Source organism: Tauraco erythrolophus, chromosome W (genome assembly GCF_009769465.1).
Source record: "Tauraco erythrolophus isolate bTauEry1 chromosome W, bTauEry1.pri, whole genome shotgun sequence".
NCBI classification, from domain to species: Eukaryota; Metazoa; Chordata; class Aves; order Musophagiformes; family Musophagidae; genus Tauraco; species Tauraco erythrolophus.
In genome coordinates this window covers 26,966,881-26,983,913 of record NC_141497.1, presented here as the reverse complement: position 1 = coordinate 26,983,913, position 17,033 = coordinate 26,966,881, and the positions used below count along the sequence as shown (strand labels likewise).

At 41.7% G+C, this 17,033-nt stretch overlaps 1 protein-coding gene across 3 annotated transcripts in view; it reads right to left on the bottom strand.

Annotated features, from left to right (window-relative positions):
- Positions 1-14,789, bottom strand: part of LOC147526280 (kinesin-like protein KIF2A) — a 102,371-nt gene extending 87,582 nt beyond the window's left edge. For 2 of the 3 annotated variants that reach the window (XM_086630246.1, XM_086630247.1), the window contains exons 1-6: positions 14,703-14,789; positions 13,264-13,383; positions 12,765-12,819; positions 8,485-8,607; positions 7,812-7,912; positions 5,393-5,488 (exon numbers count right to left, since the gene is read on the bottom strand). In XM_086630246.1, coding sequence (XP_086486372.1) covers positions 5,393-5,488; positions 7,812-7,912; positions 8,485-8,607; positions 12,765-12,819; positions 13,264-13,383; positions 14,703-14,780 — 573 coding nt within the window. In that variant the 5' untranslated portion in view covers positions 14,781-14,789. The remainder of the gene's footprint in view (positions 1-5,392; positions 5,489-7,811; positions 7,913-8,484; positions 8,608-12,764; positions 12,820-13,263; positions 13,384-14,702) is intronic. The other variant, XM_086630248.1, reaches the window with a different exon arrangement.
- Between the last annotated feature and the right edge of the window lie 2,244 nt (positions 14,790-17,033).

Genomic DNA, 17,033 nt, shown 5'->3' with positions numbered 1-17,033 from the left:
AACTGGTGGATAGAGAGGCAAAACAGGCTGCTAGAAAAGAGATACAGGTAGAAGGGGCACTAATCCCCAATGGATGTATATCTTTAGAAGGTAAGCCAGAATATACAAAAGATGACCGTAAACTCATTACAGATCTAGAAGGATCATATAATGAGGATGGGTGGGCCATGACACCACACAAAAACTTACAGTTCCTTCTTATATGGTTTGGCCATTAGCCCGAGAAGAACACAAGAAAGGCCATTGTGGGGTGGAAGCATTATACAAATATCTTATCACAAGTATAGTAGCTCAAAATCTGTATACCGCTGTCAGACAAGTAACTCAGCAATGTGATCTCTGCCTCCAGACTAGTCCAAAGACCATTGCACAGCCAGAAATAGGCCAAATTGGGAAAGGGAATGCTCCAGGACAACATTGGCAAATTGATTTCTCGGAACTTCCTAGAAAAGGGGGGTATCAATATTTGCTTGTACTAACTGATACCTTTTCAGGCTGGCCAGAAACCTTTCCATGTAGAACAGCTAAAGCTCGATAAATAACCAAAGCATTACTCCAAGAAATAATACCCAGGTTTGGAGTCCCAGCAGTAATATCCTCAGACAGAGGAACCACACTTCATCTCTGAGGTAGTGCAACAAATTAGTCACCATCTAGGAATAGATTGGCAATTACATACTCCATATCGGCCACAATTGAGTGGCCAAGTAGAGAAAATGAATCATTTGATTAAACAACAAATTGTTAAATTGGGACAGGAAACTAATTTGGCTTGGCCCCAATCTATGGGTGGCCTTATGGAGTACAAAAGGGGGTGTCTTCACAAATTGGTGAAGAAATTATGACTTCCTATATGGTGGCATTAAGCAAACAACTCAGAGAAATTGAAAAACATGTATTTGGAACTCGGAGCAGAGGTCTAGATGGACCTGTACATAATATGCAACCTGGAGATTTTGTATATGTCAAGTCTCTTGCAGGAAGAACTTTGGAACCACAATGGGAAGGACCATTCCAAGTACTCCTCACCTCCTACACAGCAATCAAGATCAAGGAGCAAAATGCCTGGATTCATCACACCAGAGTAAAAAGTCCATAGATCTCCATGGAAGGTCACGCAAGTCCAACCAGGGAAATTACTTTTCTCACAGTCATAATTATAATTCAGGGGTGGGAAAGCACTTATAGCCAGAATGATACTGAGTGGCCTTGGTAGGTATATTGGATCCATGGAGAAATACTCTGCTCGAGAAGGTTTAAATCTATCTACTGTGGTTATGTATGGAAATCAAGAATATTTAAAACAAGAATGGAGTAAGGATACAAAGGGAATTCACCAACTTCAGGGAAATGTAGAAAAAAAAAAAAATCAAAGTAGGATGCCAAATTATTAATTGCCCCACCCATAAAAAGGCATCCCAAATTACTAAAATTACTATCTCAATTACTCCCACAAATAATGTGCTTCTAAAGAATTAGATTGTTGGCATAATTTCACACTAGTGCAAAACCACTGAAGTGGCTTGTCTCTGAGCCAATAGTGCTATTGGACTTTCATTTAAATTTAAAATAAACGCTGGGCCAGTTACAACAATGCCCGCTGCGATAGTTACACATCATAAAGAGATAAGTCTACCACACGACCTATGCCAGTACCTAAGCTAGAACCCAAAATTTATGAAATTGGTCCATGTGTAATAAGAAACACAGGACAGCAGTAAGTGTTATTCAACCCAGAATAGTCTCTCAAAAGGGTTGAGTTATCTATGCAGATTAATGTATCAGAAATCCAACCATTGTGTTCTCCTTTCTTACAAACCTTTTATGAAGGATGGGCTACTTGGCTAAGAAAGAGGAAAGGTATTTCTCAAAGACGAAAACCAAGAGACCTGACGGGGCTATTAGGAACAGGGTTGGGAGTTCTGAGTACCATAGACTCAGAAGTAATAATGAACAAGCTGGCCGCTGTCACTAGAGATCTGTCAAAACTGCAACGGCCCTTACAATCCTCGTTATTGACTTTAGGAGCTCACCAGTGGTTAGCATCACAAATCTTACCAGATTGGGAGCAAACAAACATAAGAGACCACAATATAATTGTGGATGTGATCGACGGGCTACAAGCCAATATCTCACTAGCCCTGAGTTGTGTTCAGGCCCAACTATGAATGTAATCAGATACTATAGTATCGCCTCTATTATAAGAGAAGGAGAAGAAGGGATATTTCCCACTGAAATCCGAAAGGTAGTCTGGGATGGTGCCACAAGTAAAGAAAGAGAGCTTCAATCCTGGTGGAATATGGTAAATTTTACTTGTAGCCCCACCACGCACACAGTTACAGCCTTTGTACTAACCATTTGTAATGTTCTAAAAACTGTGATCCATCCCATTATAGCTTTAGAACCCTGCTTTATCCTTTCGAACATAGAACATGGGCCCAAAGGGTAAGAGACAGATGACAAGCTCTAAAATCCTGCATTGTGTGAGAACAAGGATTTCTAAGTGAAAGTAATACCCTATGAGCACAAGATATCTGTCTTGATACTGATCAAAAGGTGTGTCATTTTGAAATTCGCCCTGATGTTGGCTCAAAGACAATCATAATATATGCAGGGAAAGCTTGTGCATGTCTACGAACAAAATGTAGCTCCATATTTGTAGAAGAAACGGAAGTAGGGACTAAAAATCATTCAAACTTCTGCATCTGTAATTTCACTCAAATCACGGGATGTGACTTCCACTATTCTGCTCCAGTCACATCCCATCATATTCTAAAATCAGACTATACATTGATCTACAAGTTAATACCCACACCTATAGGAACAAATCTAACTTTGATAAAGAAATTGCTACAGCATCCTGGTTTAAAGCAAATACTGGGCAAATTAGAAAGAGCGGACAGAAAACTCTGGTGACAGCTCATTATGATGCAAACAAGATAAAGAAAATTGTAAAAAGAGAGTAGAGAAGGATGGAGAACATAAATGGTGGGAAGCACTTTTGGATGGTCAGGATTTTTCCATCATCTAATACATCCTGTTACAATACTGTTAATAGCTACAGCTGCCTTGATGCTGTTACTAATACTGCTGTACGTATGGATTTGGTGTGTGTTTCGAAGGGTATCTTCAATGCACAAAGCGTTATATCAATCGGGACACTTAGGCAAGTAAAAGAATTTACTTGATTTAATAGAAAAGGGGGGACTGATACGGGGATAGGTATAGGAGTAGGCATAAGACTACATAAGACTATATTAGCTATTATTTCTATGGATAGGGATAAGAATAGGCATAAGACTCTGGGAAATACATAGCTCTGTGAAATAGCTCTGTGAATTGCTAGAAGTTATCAAATACTAATCCCTGCTTTGAAACACTAACTACCCAAAAAGAAGGCCTGTAAGAGAGACAAAATAAATGATGGCAAGGTTGTAACTCATGACCCATAGGGAGAAAAACAGACAAAGAGGAGAGATAAGGACTAACGAGAACTAACATTTGTCTTCAAGCAATAACAAGTAGGAGACAACCAGATGTCCACTCAAGGCCAGGGAAACGGTTTGGCTCTACAGGCCCAGCCAAAACAAGAGTTTTAGAGTTTTAGGGAAGAAGTGAAAACACACAGCGAGGAAGACCTACGGCCTTCATCCCAAAGACCCCTGCCCACGACCACCAGGAGGCGTGTCAAGGAGGAGCCTGAGGCGGATCCTGAGGCGGGGGCTATGGAAATGATCTCCAGGGAGAGACTGCCCTTTTGGGGGAGGGGGTGACGAGTATGTCTGTATAAATACAAGAAAAACTGCTACGGCGGGTGTGCACGTTTGTGGTGGAGCGATCCCCCGTGCACCCAGCGCTGCAATAAACATACCTACTTTACAACTTTCCAAGTTGTGGAGTCTGTTTCCGCACCTCAGACCACTCAGTGGAGAATGAATTGGCTGGATGGTCACACTCAAAGAGTTGCGGTCAACAGCTTGATGTCCAGATGAAGACCAGCGACAAGTGGTGTCTCTCAGAGATCCGTATTGGAATCAGCATTAAACATCTTTGTCGGCAACATGGACAGTGGGATTGAGTGCACCCTCAGCAAGTTTGCTGACAACACCAAGCTGAGTGGTGTGGTTGATACTCTAGAGGGAAAGAATGACATGCAGAGGGATCTTGACAGGCAGGAGAGATGGGCCTGTGAAAACATCATGAAGTTCGACAAGGCCAAGTGCAAGGTCCTGCACGTGGGTCGGGGCAATCCCAAGCACAAGTACAGGCTGGGCGGAGAATGGATTGAGAGCAGCCCTGAGGAGAAGGACTTGGGGGTGTTGGTTGATGAGAAGTTCAACATGAGCTGGCAGTGTGTGCTGGCAGCCCAGAAAGCCAACCGTATCCTGGACTGCATCCAAAGAAGTGTGGGCAGCAGGTCGAGGGAGGGGATTCTGCCCCTCTACTCTGTTCTCGTGAGACCCCACGTGCAGTACTTCATTCAGCTCTGGAGTCCCCAACACAAGAAGGACATGGAGCTGCTGGAGCGAGTCCAGAGGAGGGCCATGAAGATGATCCGAGGGCTGGAGCACCTCTGCTATGAAGACAAGCTGAGAGAGTTGGGGCTGTTCAGCCTGGAGAACAGAAGGCTCCGGGGTGATCTTATTGCAGCCTTCCAGTACTTAAAGGGGGCCTACAGGAAAGCTGGAGAGGGCCTTTTTACAAGGGCATGTGGTGATAAGACAAGGGGTAATGGCTTTAAACTGAAAGAGGGGAGATTTAGGTTAGATCTAAGAAAGAAATTCTTCACTCTGACAGTGGTGAGGCACTGGAACAGGTTGCCCAGGGAAGTTGTGGATGCCCCATCCCTGGAATTGTTCAAGGCCAGATTGAATGAGGCTTTGAGCAACCTGTTCTAATGGAAGGTGTCCCTGCCCATGGCAGGGGGTTTGATCTAGATCATCTTTGAGGTCCCTTCCAATCCAAACCATTCTATGATTCCCACAGAGATCTGATAATCTCAGTCATTTAAAGATTGTGCTCCTCTGACTTCTCTGCAAATCAAAAGCCCTCATCATCCTCAAAGACCAAATATTAATCTTTATACTAAACAGAGGTTTTCAAAGAAGCTTAATGGTTTTGTGTGCACATCCCTTAGTATCCCAGGAAAATCTACAATATAGAGGCTGACTGACTATTTAGTACATATTGGTGTTTTTTTATAGTCAAAAGTTATTTAAATGACATAAAAAATGACTGAAAAAATAAAATCATGTTATAAATAATACTAATATATATTTAATTATTTATTTTTGAAGTTTACAGACAGAAATATATTTATACATTGAAAAGATTGGAAACACAGAGCAAAATTCAGAAGGATAGAAACTTTCCACATCACTGAGGTACTTACAGGATCTGCAGTTGTCAACGGTCTATAATCCAAACTTCCCCTGAAATCTTTTATCATACACATAATTTCATAATTTGGGTTTGTAGCATCAACATCCTAGGGAAGTAAGCAACATAATTTCTAATATATTTTTTTTCCTGAAATGAACTAATTTCAATATCTTCTAAATTTACTCATAAAAATAATACACATTAACTGAAATACTATTTTTTCTCCAAAACACCATAAATGTCTCGACTGCAAGTTTAATGCCTTTTCCCATTCTGATGTAGCTAATTTACTGATCATAAAGCAAAACAATTGTATGCCTTCAGTTTCATATTTTTGGTTGGCATGTAAAAGAAAATACTTTTTAATTGAGGACTCATTAAAAGTCTACTCAAGAAAGAAATGACTCCTGCCTTTTGCCAGAATCTTCACATAAAGAAACACAGCTGAACAATTGCACAATAGATAGCATATACAGTGAACGTTTCTTAATTTGAGATAAGGTGGTCCAACAGACAAATGGATACACTCTATTATACAGGTACAAAACACACTGCACAGGACAGTGCAGGTGCCCCAGCTGCTCTAAACACAACTCTCCTGGATCCAAGTTGGTTAAAGGAGGTTGATCCTACTTGTTGGTCCTGAGTTAACTCCTACAGTTACTCGGATGCATTGGAAACTCTTCTAACACTCCTAGACCCCCAGAAAAGCAGAAGCAATCCCAATGATACACAATAGGCTACATCTGGGCTCATAAGACCTCCTATTCCTAAATCTGGAACTATCAGTATCAGAGCAAACTGACATGTAAGAGGCCATGCATGGAGCCCTTTAAATCTTGTGAAGCCTGAGCTACTGAGCCTACTGTGAGCCGAGCTGGTTCTCTGCAGAATTGCTCAAATGTCCTTCCTGTCACTTCTCCCCGTAACTGTCAGTTTTTACCCCATTTCAGGACATGCTGCTGATGCCATTCATAGCCAGCTCTGGTGCTCAGACCTTATTAAGCTTTGCATGGCTTTCCACAAATGAGCTAAAACTCCCTCTGGATCACAGCTGGCTGTGGAAATAGCATAGGCATTTTCAGAAAGCATTGCACTGGGGTTAATAAGCTGAAATGGAGCCAGCTCATGTCTCTACACCTGTGACACAGCTGATACACACCTCAGACAAAACTGTGTCCTGGTAATCAGAAGTTGACTGTACCTTTAAGTTGTTCACCTTGACTACAGTGAACTAAAAACTACTTACAGTAAGTCCATACAAAATGTATTCCTACTGAAACATTTCCTTCTAACATTCTAAAGGGGTATTGCTTATGATGGAAAAGGTATTTGCCTAATATTCTTCAAACCCTGTTTAAAGGTCTTGCCCACCAGAAGCCAGTGCTTGGCTAATTATTGCTGCATTTCACAACAACAACAGAATACACAAAGCAACATGAAGCATAGATACATACAAGTCACCAAGAAAAATAGAACTTTCTCATAAGACTCGAATGCAAAGGGAGTTGTCACAGAAGTGATAAAAAGAAAAATTTAGATGTAGTACCACATCAAAGAATTTTAATATATAAACCAAAAATTATTCATTCCTCACGCATAAAGCCATAGTAATGTTTTGCATTTTTTAAGTGGACAGAAATTAGAGAACATGAATTCAACATAAGTGATTTTAGGTCAACTTAGAAACATCATTAAACCATGAAGTAAATTGTCTGAATTATTTACTTGGTGGTGGTACTTCTCATGTCAGTAGCAGGATTGGTAATACCTCTTTAGAGAGCCTAACATATACACACAGGCCTCCCAACAAGATTACACTACTAGTTTTTCTAAAACTTTTATACTACTGTGATGGAAAGCCATTTAATATTAAGAGATTTTCTCAAAGGATTAACAACTTCATTCTTTTCACACAAGTTTCTAACAACTTGCTGCCAAGCTGTTTGCATGATGCAAAGCTAAATTATAAATGCATAGACAGGTGTAAAGGAAAAAAAATCATTGTGCTAACTTGAGCCTCAAATAGATCTCCTATGAAACAAAGATCATAAAGAACAATTTATCATAATGTTGTAATATCTCCTATAGAATAACAGCCAAAGATTTTATTATTTTCATCAATATATTTTCCCTAAGAAATAGCTATCATCAGTACTTGATTTTTAAATAACACACAGAAAGATAAGCAATTGTAAGCAATTATTTCTGTAGGAAGAAAAAGAAGGGAAAAACTGTCTAAATAAATAGTTATCAGAGCAATGCAATCATGCACCTAAATATTTATTAAAATTGTGTACAGGATAAAAACATTTAATTTCAAGATTATTACAGTTCATAAAAATTATTGAAGACTGAAAAAAAGCACAATAATTGCAAACATCTTCTCTTCCTAGCATACATTTTCCATCTGAGCTAAAAATACTAACCTGAGCTCTTTTTTCTCTAAGTTCCTGCTGCTGTAACCTTCGTTTTTCACGTTTCTCTTGCAATTTTTCAACCTCTTTTACACAATTAGATTTTCTACGTGCTTAAAGAAAATGATATAATTTTAACACATTTTTAGTGTTGCATTATTTTAGTATTTACACTATAACATTTCAATTCTACTAATTTATGTATCATTAGAATGCATTTATTTATATCAACTATCTTTTCAAGCAAATTAGTATTAGTACAGGATAATTACGGCAATTTAATTTCTAAAATTTATAGAATAAATTAATTAGAACAAATCATAGGAATGGGACAATAATTACACAAACAAAAATATAAGGACAATGACCCTCAAAAATATTCAGACATGTGATGATATTTGGATACATGTGATCTCTTGGTTTGAATTAAAAGAAAGTCCAGGCAAATTAAAAAAAAAACAGTCATGGTTAGAAAAAGATAAAGGAAAAACAAATTCCAAATACTAGAACAACTATGACAAAAGTGAATGTTTGTTTAGCCACAGCACTCTGAAAAAGCTTCTTGAGGAAGTCTACAGGCAACTGTGTATATAGACCATTTGTCATTTATGGACAACAACATAATCCAAGAGAATGTACATGCAATGCCCAGAATGAATGAATCCTTGATACACAGTTTACATACAAGGGGGTCCAAATTCTTTTTTTGCAGCTTGAACTGGAGATATATCTGAAACACTACCATTCTGTTGTGAGGAGGAAGACTGTTCAGGAAGCTGAGTAGACCGCGCACGTACAGAACCAACCACTGCAAAAGAAAAACACAAAGCTCATCTAGATATGGAAGAGTAACATTTCTATTCTATTCTGAAATACTTTATTATGACAAGATAAAACGAGAACTCTTTCAAGACACAATTTATAGGGGGGGGAAGGAGCCATACATGTAGAAAGTCTATTAATAAAGACATTCAGTATGCAGCTTTTTTAATCCTAGTGTTATACATCAACGCAACATAATTATTAAGTACCAATGCTGCACGTGCATATTTTTAAATACTCCACTACAGAATTAGTAGAACTTATTATGTGCATAGAATGAAGTATGTACTTTATGCAGTTTTGAAGTTTAAATTGTTAAAATTTTATTTATATTGTAATTATATCCCAAAATCCAGTAAGAAAAAAGAACCCACTGTTTCACATTCTCTAGATGTTACAAAATGGTCCCACCCCATTGAACCTACAATCTGTGGACGAGTAGAAGGATACAAATGAAAGGCAGAAAAGTGCAGCTCAATCTATGAGTAGAGGAAACAAACCTTTTTGACACTATACTGAAAGGGATACGGATACAATCAATATGTCTACCTGTTATGGTTTGAAGTGGGGGGGGAGGTCCGGGTGGCAGAAGCTGCCCATCAGACCGGACTCCCGTCCCCCTCGGGGCTTGAGCCAATCGGCGCCTCTGCGAATTGCCCTATTTACGTCGGACAAAGGAACCGGAAAGGTGTGTGCCTTTGCCCAGGAGCAAGGAGACGGGAGGGGGGCACGGCCCCCGCTCCCGGCTCCCGGCCGGGCCGGCGGCCTGGGCCGGGCCGGGCCCGCTCCGTCGAGGATGGCGGCGGCGGAGTCGCTTGGGGAACTCGGGGAGAGCCCCGCTGCCGGGGCGCCCACCGGGCCGAGTTCACCCAGACAGGACTGAAATCTAAGAGAAACAGCCACACACATAAGAGGTCAGTGAAGATGGAACGGAACAACGTGTGCCGCGGCTGAGTCCCCCTTGCCAGCAGGCCCTTTGCAAACAAGTCCTCGGTGGAGCAAGCAGAGACCCACTCGCAACCAGTGGATGACCCACGTCGGGAAGAGATGCCTAAGCCTGAGACTATTGTGAATCATGGGCACAGGTAGAGACACATTTTACGCATTTTACGCATTCAGAGTCTGTACGGAGACGCATTTAAGGTCGACATGACGACCCACGCCGGAGCACATTTAAAGTTTATTGATGACCCACGCCAGAGCGAGTGGCTGCAGCTCCTTAAAAGCCCAGGACTGGTAAAGCCCGCACTTGGGGCAAATCCGATGGGGTAAGGATTTGCCCCCCAGCGGGCAGGATTCACGCTTTCGCCGTGAGTAGGGGATCCACTGGAGCAAGGGACAATGGTGTAAGGACTCCTTTTCCTTTAAGAGAAGCGGCAGTAACAACTTGGAATGAACTGACCTGCACTCGCCCATTCCCTGCCCCCCTGCGCCGCTGGGGGGAGGAGGTAGAGCCGGGAAGAAGAAGGCAAAGAGGGGGGAGTGGTGTTGTTTTTAAGACCTGGCCTTGTTTTCTCGTTATTCTCTTAAGTAACCGTTTTTGTGTGCTTTTTCTCTTTCTAGGTAGCTGTTAATAAATAGTTTTGCATTAAGAAAAAGCCTCTTTTGCCCGGGACCGTGGTTGGTGGGTGCTCCTCTGTTCCTGTCTCGATCCTCAGCTCTTTTATTACATTTTTCTCTCCTCTCCATTTTACTGGACTGGGAGAGCTGCGTGGGTTTGGTTGCCGAACTCAGCCTAACCCACGACACTACCTAAACTTATTGATTCAATATGTGATAAGGATGTCAATTTCTGAAGATGCAGAGTGATATCTGTTCCCAGTGAATGCAGTAGGAGTGGTGTGCATGCAAGCCTCTTTGGTAGAGTCGAATGTTTTAAGTTGTTTTTCAAAGAGTTGCTTCAAGCAGCTCTGCTTCAGCTGGCCAGTTTCCTGTACATGTTCCTAACGAGATTTGCCAGAAGAGTACGAAAGCAAAGGTAACAACTTTGATTAGTAGCCTAGAGATGACATTCCAAATGAAGGCCAGCACACTGTGAAACATAGAGACAACTATGGAAACAGGTATCAAATGGGATAGACAAGACAAATCCTCAGATCATTCCAAATATGATAGGAGATCTAGTTTATAGCATAAATTAACTACACTAAACAAGACAGTGTGCTGAGAAAAGTTTAATTACAAGGCCAACAAAGAACAAACACTTAGGCTGACTGTGAATACTAAGATGCACAGGATCTATTAAAATACAAACTACAGGGTTATTCCATACCAAACAGACCATTTACTACAAATGACAACATGTATGAATGTGAGGAGAGCCCATCAATAAGATGTCTCAAATTTAAACCATATTAGTTTGAAAAAAATTGTCCCCTCCTCATGAGATTTCTGATTTAACACCCCCAGATGCAAATGACAGAAGGGAGAAAGTGATCCAAATCATTCACCAGAAGAGTCTGAACACTAGCAAAGATATGCAAGCCCACTTGAAAAACAAGTTTAAACAGATGGAATGGAAGCTAGTCTAAATTAATGACAGTAGATTAATGTTTGGAAGAAGAATCATGATCAGTGCAAGTTAACTTTAATGCAGGAGAGAAAATGAAAACAATAAGCAATAACTATTATTTCTCATGTTATTAGATGCATTACATCTATATTCATCCAATACACACTTTTCACCTATCCTCCTGTGATATTTCAGCATTTTTGTAGATTTTTCACTATTGACTGTTGTCGTGGTTTAGGCCGCTACGGCAACTAAACTCCACTCAGCTGCTCGCTCACTCCTCCCCTCAGTGAGGTGGAGAGGAGAAAAATGTAACAAAAGGCCTGAGGGCGAGACAAGAACAGAGGGAGCACCCACCAACCATGGTCCCGGGCAAAACAGACTCACAGACTCGGCTTGGGGACAAATCAATTTAATTTATTAACAGTTACTTGAGAGGATAAAGAGAAACATTAACAGTTTCTTGAGAGGATAAGAAGAAACAAAGCCAGATCTCAAAAACACCTTCCCCCTACCCCTCCCTTCTTCCCGGCTCTACCTCCTCCCCAGCAGCGCAGGGGGACTGGGAATGGGGGGTTGCAGGTCAGTTTGTCACACATAGGTTTTGCCTCTCCTTTTTCAAAGGAGGAGGACTCCTCACACTCTTTTCCCCTGCTCCAATGGATCCCCTCCTCACAGGACAGTCCTCAGACTTCTTCAACATGAGTCCTTCCCGCAGGATGCAATCCTTACCCATCAGATTACTCCGGCACAGGCTTTTCCCACAAAGTCACGGCTTTTGAGGGAGCTGCCACCTGCTCCGGCGTGGAGTCTTCCACAGACTTCAGATGCATCTCCACCTTGTCATCAGTCTCCAGCAGCGTGGGGTTCTTCCCACTGAGACAATCTACGACCTCTTTTAGGCACAGGCATCTCTGCTCCAGCGTGGGGTTCTCCATGGGCTGCGAATAGATCTCTGCTCCACCATTAATCTCCACAGGCTGCAGAGGGGCCGCTGCCATCTCACCATGGGCTGCAGGGGAATCTCAGCCCAGCACATCTCCTCCTGCTCCATCTTCACTGACCTGGTGTCTGCATAGCCATTTCTCTCAGATCTCAGCCCTCTCTCTGCTGCAGCTGTGCCGGGCCCGACCAGCTCGATGAACCTCGGCAGTCCCGGCAGGACGAACTCCATCCAGCGGGCGCCCCAGGAGCAGGGCACTTCAGAGCTCTCCAAGCCGCATTGTTGCAGCCATCTCCAGTTGGGTGATGACGACCCAGTGTAGGCAGCCGTCTCTCCCCTCTCTTCAGTGAAGGTCCAGCCTGGTTTGGGCTCCTTTGTCCCCGTCTTAAATAGGGCATTCCCAGAGGTGCTGATTGGCTTGGCCCTGGCCTGAGAGGAGGGAGGTCCGACCTGGCCAGAGATCAGTCTGACTGTTTTTGAAGCCCGGGAAGTTTTTCACATCTCTTTACAGGGGCTATCTCTGCAGCCCCTCCCCTGCTACCAAAATCCCATCACATAAACCCAGCACAGTCTATAGATATATATATCTAATTAGAAATGCAGAATTATTAAGGAATGTTAAGTGAGCAGGAGATTAAAATGTTCCCATATTTTTTACTTCCTTAAAATGGAAAGAGATAACATTTACCTCTGTTATCTCTGGCAGAAGTGTCATTCTTAATAGGTGTCACAGTATGTTGACTCTATAAAGAAAGAAATCTCTGTTATTTGATCACCTTATTATTGAAAACATAAACTGCAGCCCCACCTCTGCTTCTTTCCGGTGAATAAAAATAACATGACGTCAGCAATACAGAGAGGTGATTGCTGTCAAATCCTTCCCTGAAGAGCCTAGGGTGAAGATTGCTTGAACTTTGCATACTGTTTCAAAACAGTCTCCAAAACCTTTTCCATATTTTTCCTTGAGATATATTTAGTTATATAAATATTAGTCCCCAACTCTCTCTCTGCCAAACCTGTTCTTTTAGAAAATGTGTAGAAATCCCTGTTCACCACAGGAAAAAGAAAGGAACACAGTTATCAAGTAGCTTCACAGATGCAAAAGTTAGATTTAAAAATTCAAGCATAACAACATGTATAGGAGTACTGTAAGTTTAATATGAACATGTTGCATAGGTATTACCAACCTTCAGCATTTTCTTTACTTTGGTTGCTAGAGTAGGTGGTGGTAGTGTCTCTGGACTAGGTTCAATATCTTCATCAGGTGCAAGATTTGAGTTAAGTGAAAATATGCTCTCCAAGTCAATCTGTGTAAAAAAATATAAAATGCGTTTAAAAGCCTTAGAACAATATTCACCCTCTCCATTTCTCCTGTTATGTTTGAGAATAAAAAATAAATATATTTAGTCTTTTTACCCCACAATTTGTTAATTCTATAACAAATGAATGATTTTATTTTATGTTCATTAAAAACAGCGTAAACTTTGATCTTCATATTAGTTGAAAACACACCCTTCAGAAAAGGATTTAATTAAAAATGACCAATAGATATTCATAATTTTGTAAAGTGATTAAATTAAAACAGAAGTAGCTAGTATTACTGTGGTAATTTGACAATTATTGTAGAATATGAAAGACATTCTGTAACATAAAGAGATCTCAATTATTTGAAATTTCCCAGACAATGCAAAAGAAACAGATGAATTACAACCACTCAAAAAATAAAAGCACAGTTAAAACCATGTTAAATTTATCATGTTGGTTTTTTTCCCTTGTAAGTGTTCCTCATTCAAAATGCTGTAAAATGTAAGGGGGAAGAGGGGCAGCTTAAAAACAGCTGGCTTCAGATCTATTGAAACTTGGTTTCCTAAAAATCGTAAATAGCTTTGGTCTCTATAGACTGCCATTTCCTCTGGCTGGACCTTTCAAAGACCTCACTACTATACAGATTCTGTGTGTCTAGAGGGAAGAGCTCAGCTGATGAGATCACCAGGACATTCTCACAACTTTTTTTTCCTTTTTCCTGTATTTTCACAAAACTGATGAAGTGTAATTAATTCTGAGCTGCTTCTCCAAATCTCAGCTGAAACTGGCTAACATGGTCCAAAATGTACAGGAAGAGGGGATATCAAAGCATAACTGGGACACAAACAGACACAGTTTCTTAAAGAAAGCAAGGCTGGAAAATTATTGTCTAAAAAAAACAACCAACCAAACAAACAAACTAGCAGTTCAATCCCTCAATAATACAAACACAAAAAGATTTCTAATCCAGCTATCCCACTAGTCTCCTGTCTGAACTGCAAGTCACTCTCCCTCTCAAAAATTTATTTTTTTTACTTGTAAAAAGGGGTAACAGCAAAGGTCAGCCTTCGTAATCTGGTTCAAAATCAAAAGATGAAAAGCACTATTTAAAAACTATGACACAGAGCTCAGGAAGTCAAATTTAATACAACAGAAACTAGCATTTGCCCAATAACTCCCATTCAAAACAGCCTATAACCAAAGAATGATCAAGTAAATTAAGATTTATATTTTCTCTTTGCTTCCAGTGCAAATTCCAAAGTAATATTCATGTAGATTACACATTTTTAAAAGAGAAAAGTTCTAAAATAATTAGGTTTACCTCTTTGCCTTTAGCATCTCCATTTTCAATCCATTCAACAGTTACGCTTTCATTATCTTTATTTAGGGATGTTACCATAGCTTGGTGAATTCGGCCTAGAAAGGAAATACAAATAATTGATTAATAGATGGAAAAGTTTTCCAGAAGTTATTTTAATCCCTGCACTGAGAAATGCAGATATAGGTAGGAAGAAGAGGGTGGTTGTTTTTTTTTTAAAAAAGATGATAAATAGAAGATGATTCCTGGCCACATACTATAAACTGGCTCAGATTTGATCTACTAGCGGAGGCTCTAATGGGACAGTCAGTGTACAAGTGAAAAACTCAATGAACAGAAAACTGAGTGGTAAGTAAACAAAATATTATGTGAAAGCCACACCACTTAGACTCTCTTTTCTGAGAGTCTCCCACAGGTGGGAATGTTTCCTAAGGTGCATTTCACAAAGGCTTGTTTGTCTCCCTTCTAGGCTGTGTCGTGGTTTAGGCCGATCCGGCAACTAAACTCCATGCAGCCGCTCTCTCACTCCAGTAAAGTGGAGAGGAGAAAAATATAATAAAAGGACTGAGGGTTGAGACAAGAACAGAGGGAGCACCCACCAACTATGGTCCCGGGCAAAACAGACTCATCTTTCTTAAAGCAAAACAATTTATTAACAGCTACTTAAAAGAATAAAGACAAGCAAAACCAGTTACTTAAAAGGATAAAAAGAAAACAAGGCCAGATCTTAAAACAACACCTCTCCACCCCCCTTTCCTTTTCTTCCCGGCTCTACCTCCTTCCCCCAGCAGCGCAGGGGGACAGGGAATGGGGGAGTGCAGGTCAGTTCATTCCATGTTGTTACTGCCGCACCTCTCTTAAAGGAGAAGGAGTCCTTACACCATTTTCCCTTGCTCCAGTGGATCCCCTACTCACGAGGAAAATCCACAAACTTCTCCAGCGTGAGTCCTCCCCACAGGATGCAATCCTTCCCCAACAGATTGCTCCGGTATGGGCTTTACCACAGTCTTGGATTCTTAGGGAGTTGTTGCCACTCGCTCCGGCGTGGGTCGTCATATAGACTTTAAACGCGTAAATGCATAAATGCATCTCGACCTGTGCCCATGATTCACAATAATCCTCAGGCTCAGGCATCTCCTTTAAACAAAACACCTCCCCATCGATGGGGGCTGTCCCACGGACTTTAGATGCATACCGTACTCAGGCTCAGGCATCTCTTCTCCGACATGGGTTTTCCACGGGCTGCGAGTGGGTCTCTGCTCCCCCGGGACCGCCATAGCTGCAAGGGGGCCGCTTGCCGTCTCGCCACCGCTTGCAAGGGAAACTCAGCTCCGGGACACCTCGTCCCATTCCATCTTCACTGACTTGGTGTCTGTGTGGCCGTTTCTCTCAGATCTCAGTCCTCGCTGGGTGAACTTGGCCCGGTGGGTGCCCTGGGAACGGGGCTCTCCCCAAGTTCCCCAAGTAGCTCCGCCGTCACCATCCTCAGCGGGTGGCACCGGCCCGGCCCGGGCTGCTGCCTGGCCAGGCGCTGGGGAGCGGGGGCAGAACCCCCCTCCTCCTCTCTCCTTGCTCCTGGGCAAAGGCACACCTTTCTGGTTCCTTTGTCCGACGTAAATAGGGCCATTTGCAGAGGCGGATTGGCTCAAGCCCCGAGGGGGATGGGAGTCCGATCTGATGGGCAGCTTCTGCCACCAGAATCCTCCCCCCCTCATCAAACCATGACAACCATACAACATTAAATGTCCCAACATAGGAGTGAAGCCCCCTGAAATTGTATTCTGACATCCATTTCTTATGGGCATTCAATCAGTTGGTAATTCAACTGAAATTAAATTGCTTGCAATTTAATACAAATCATCATTTTAAAAACAATGTGACTGCTCCTCTAACATCCTCCTTTAATGAGCCATAGCACAAACAAGCAACCCCTTACTCCACCACATTTGAGAGGGAAACACAGGGAATTAAGTAAAAAAGGAAACCTAAATAATGTTTCGTTATCTCCCCGAAGGAAAAAAAAAAGGAAATGTAAAGCTTTATACACCTAGCAAGAAGTATTTTCATTGCAACTGTATTTGATCCTTCCATGAACTCCCCGAAAACCATACGATTTTAACTTGTTTGTAGCTTGCAGCTCACACACACCTACAGCAACTGCTGCAAGTGTCTCTACCAGGCCACCCTCAATCCCACCAAGCTCACCTGGACACATGTCCATGCATCAACACAGCTCCCCAGCAGCTCTGCAGGACAAGCATAGTCTGGTAATTCTCATATCCACACACCACAGTGCACACCTCCTCCTGCAGCACCATCAGATAAATCCACTCC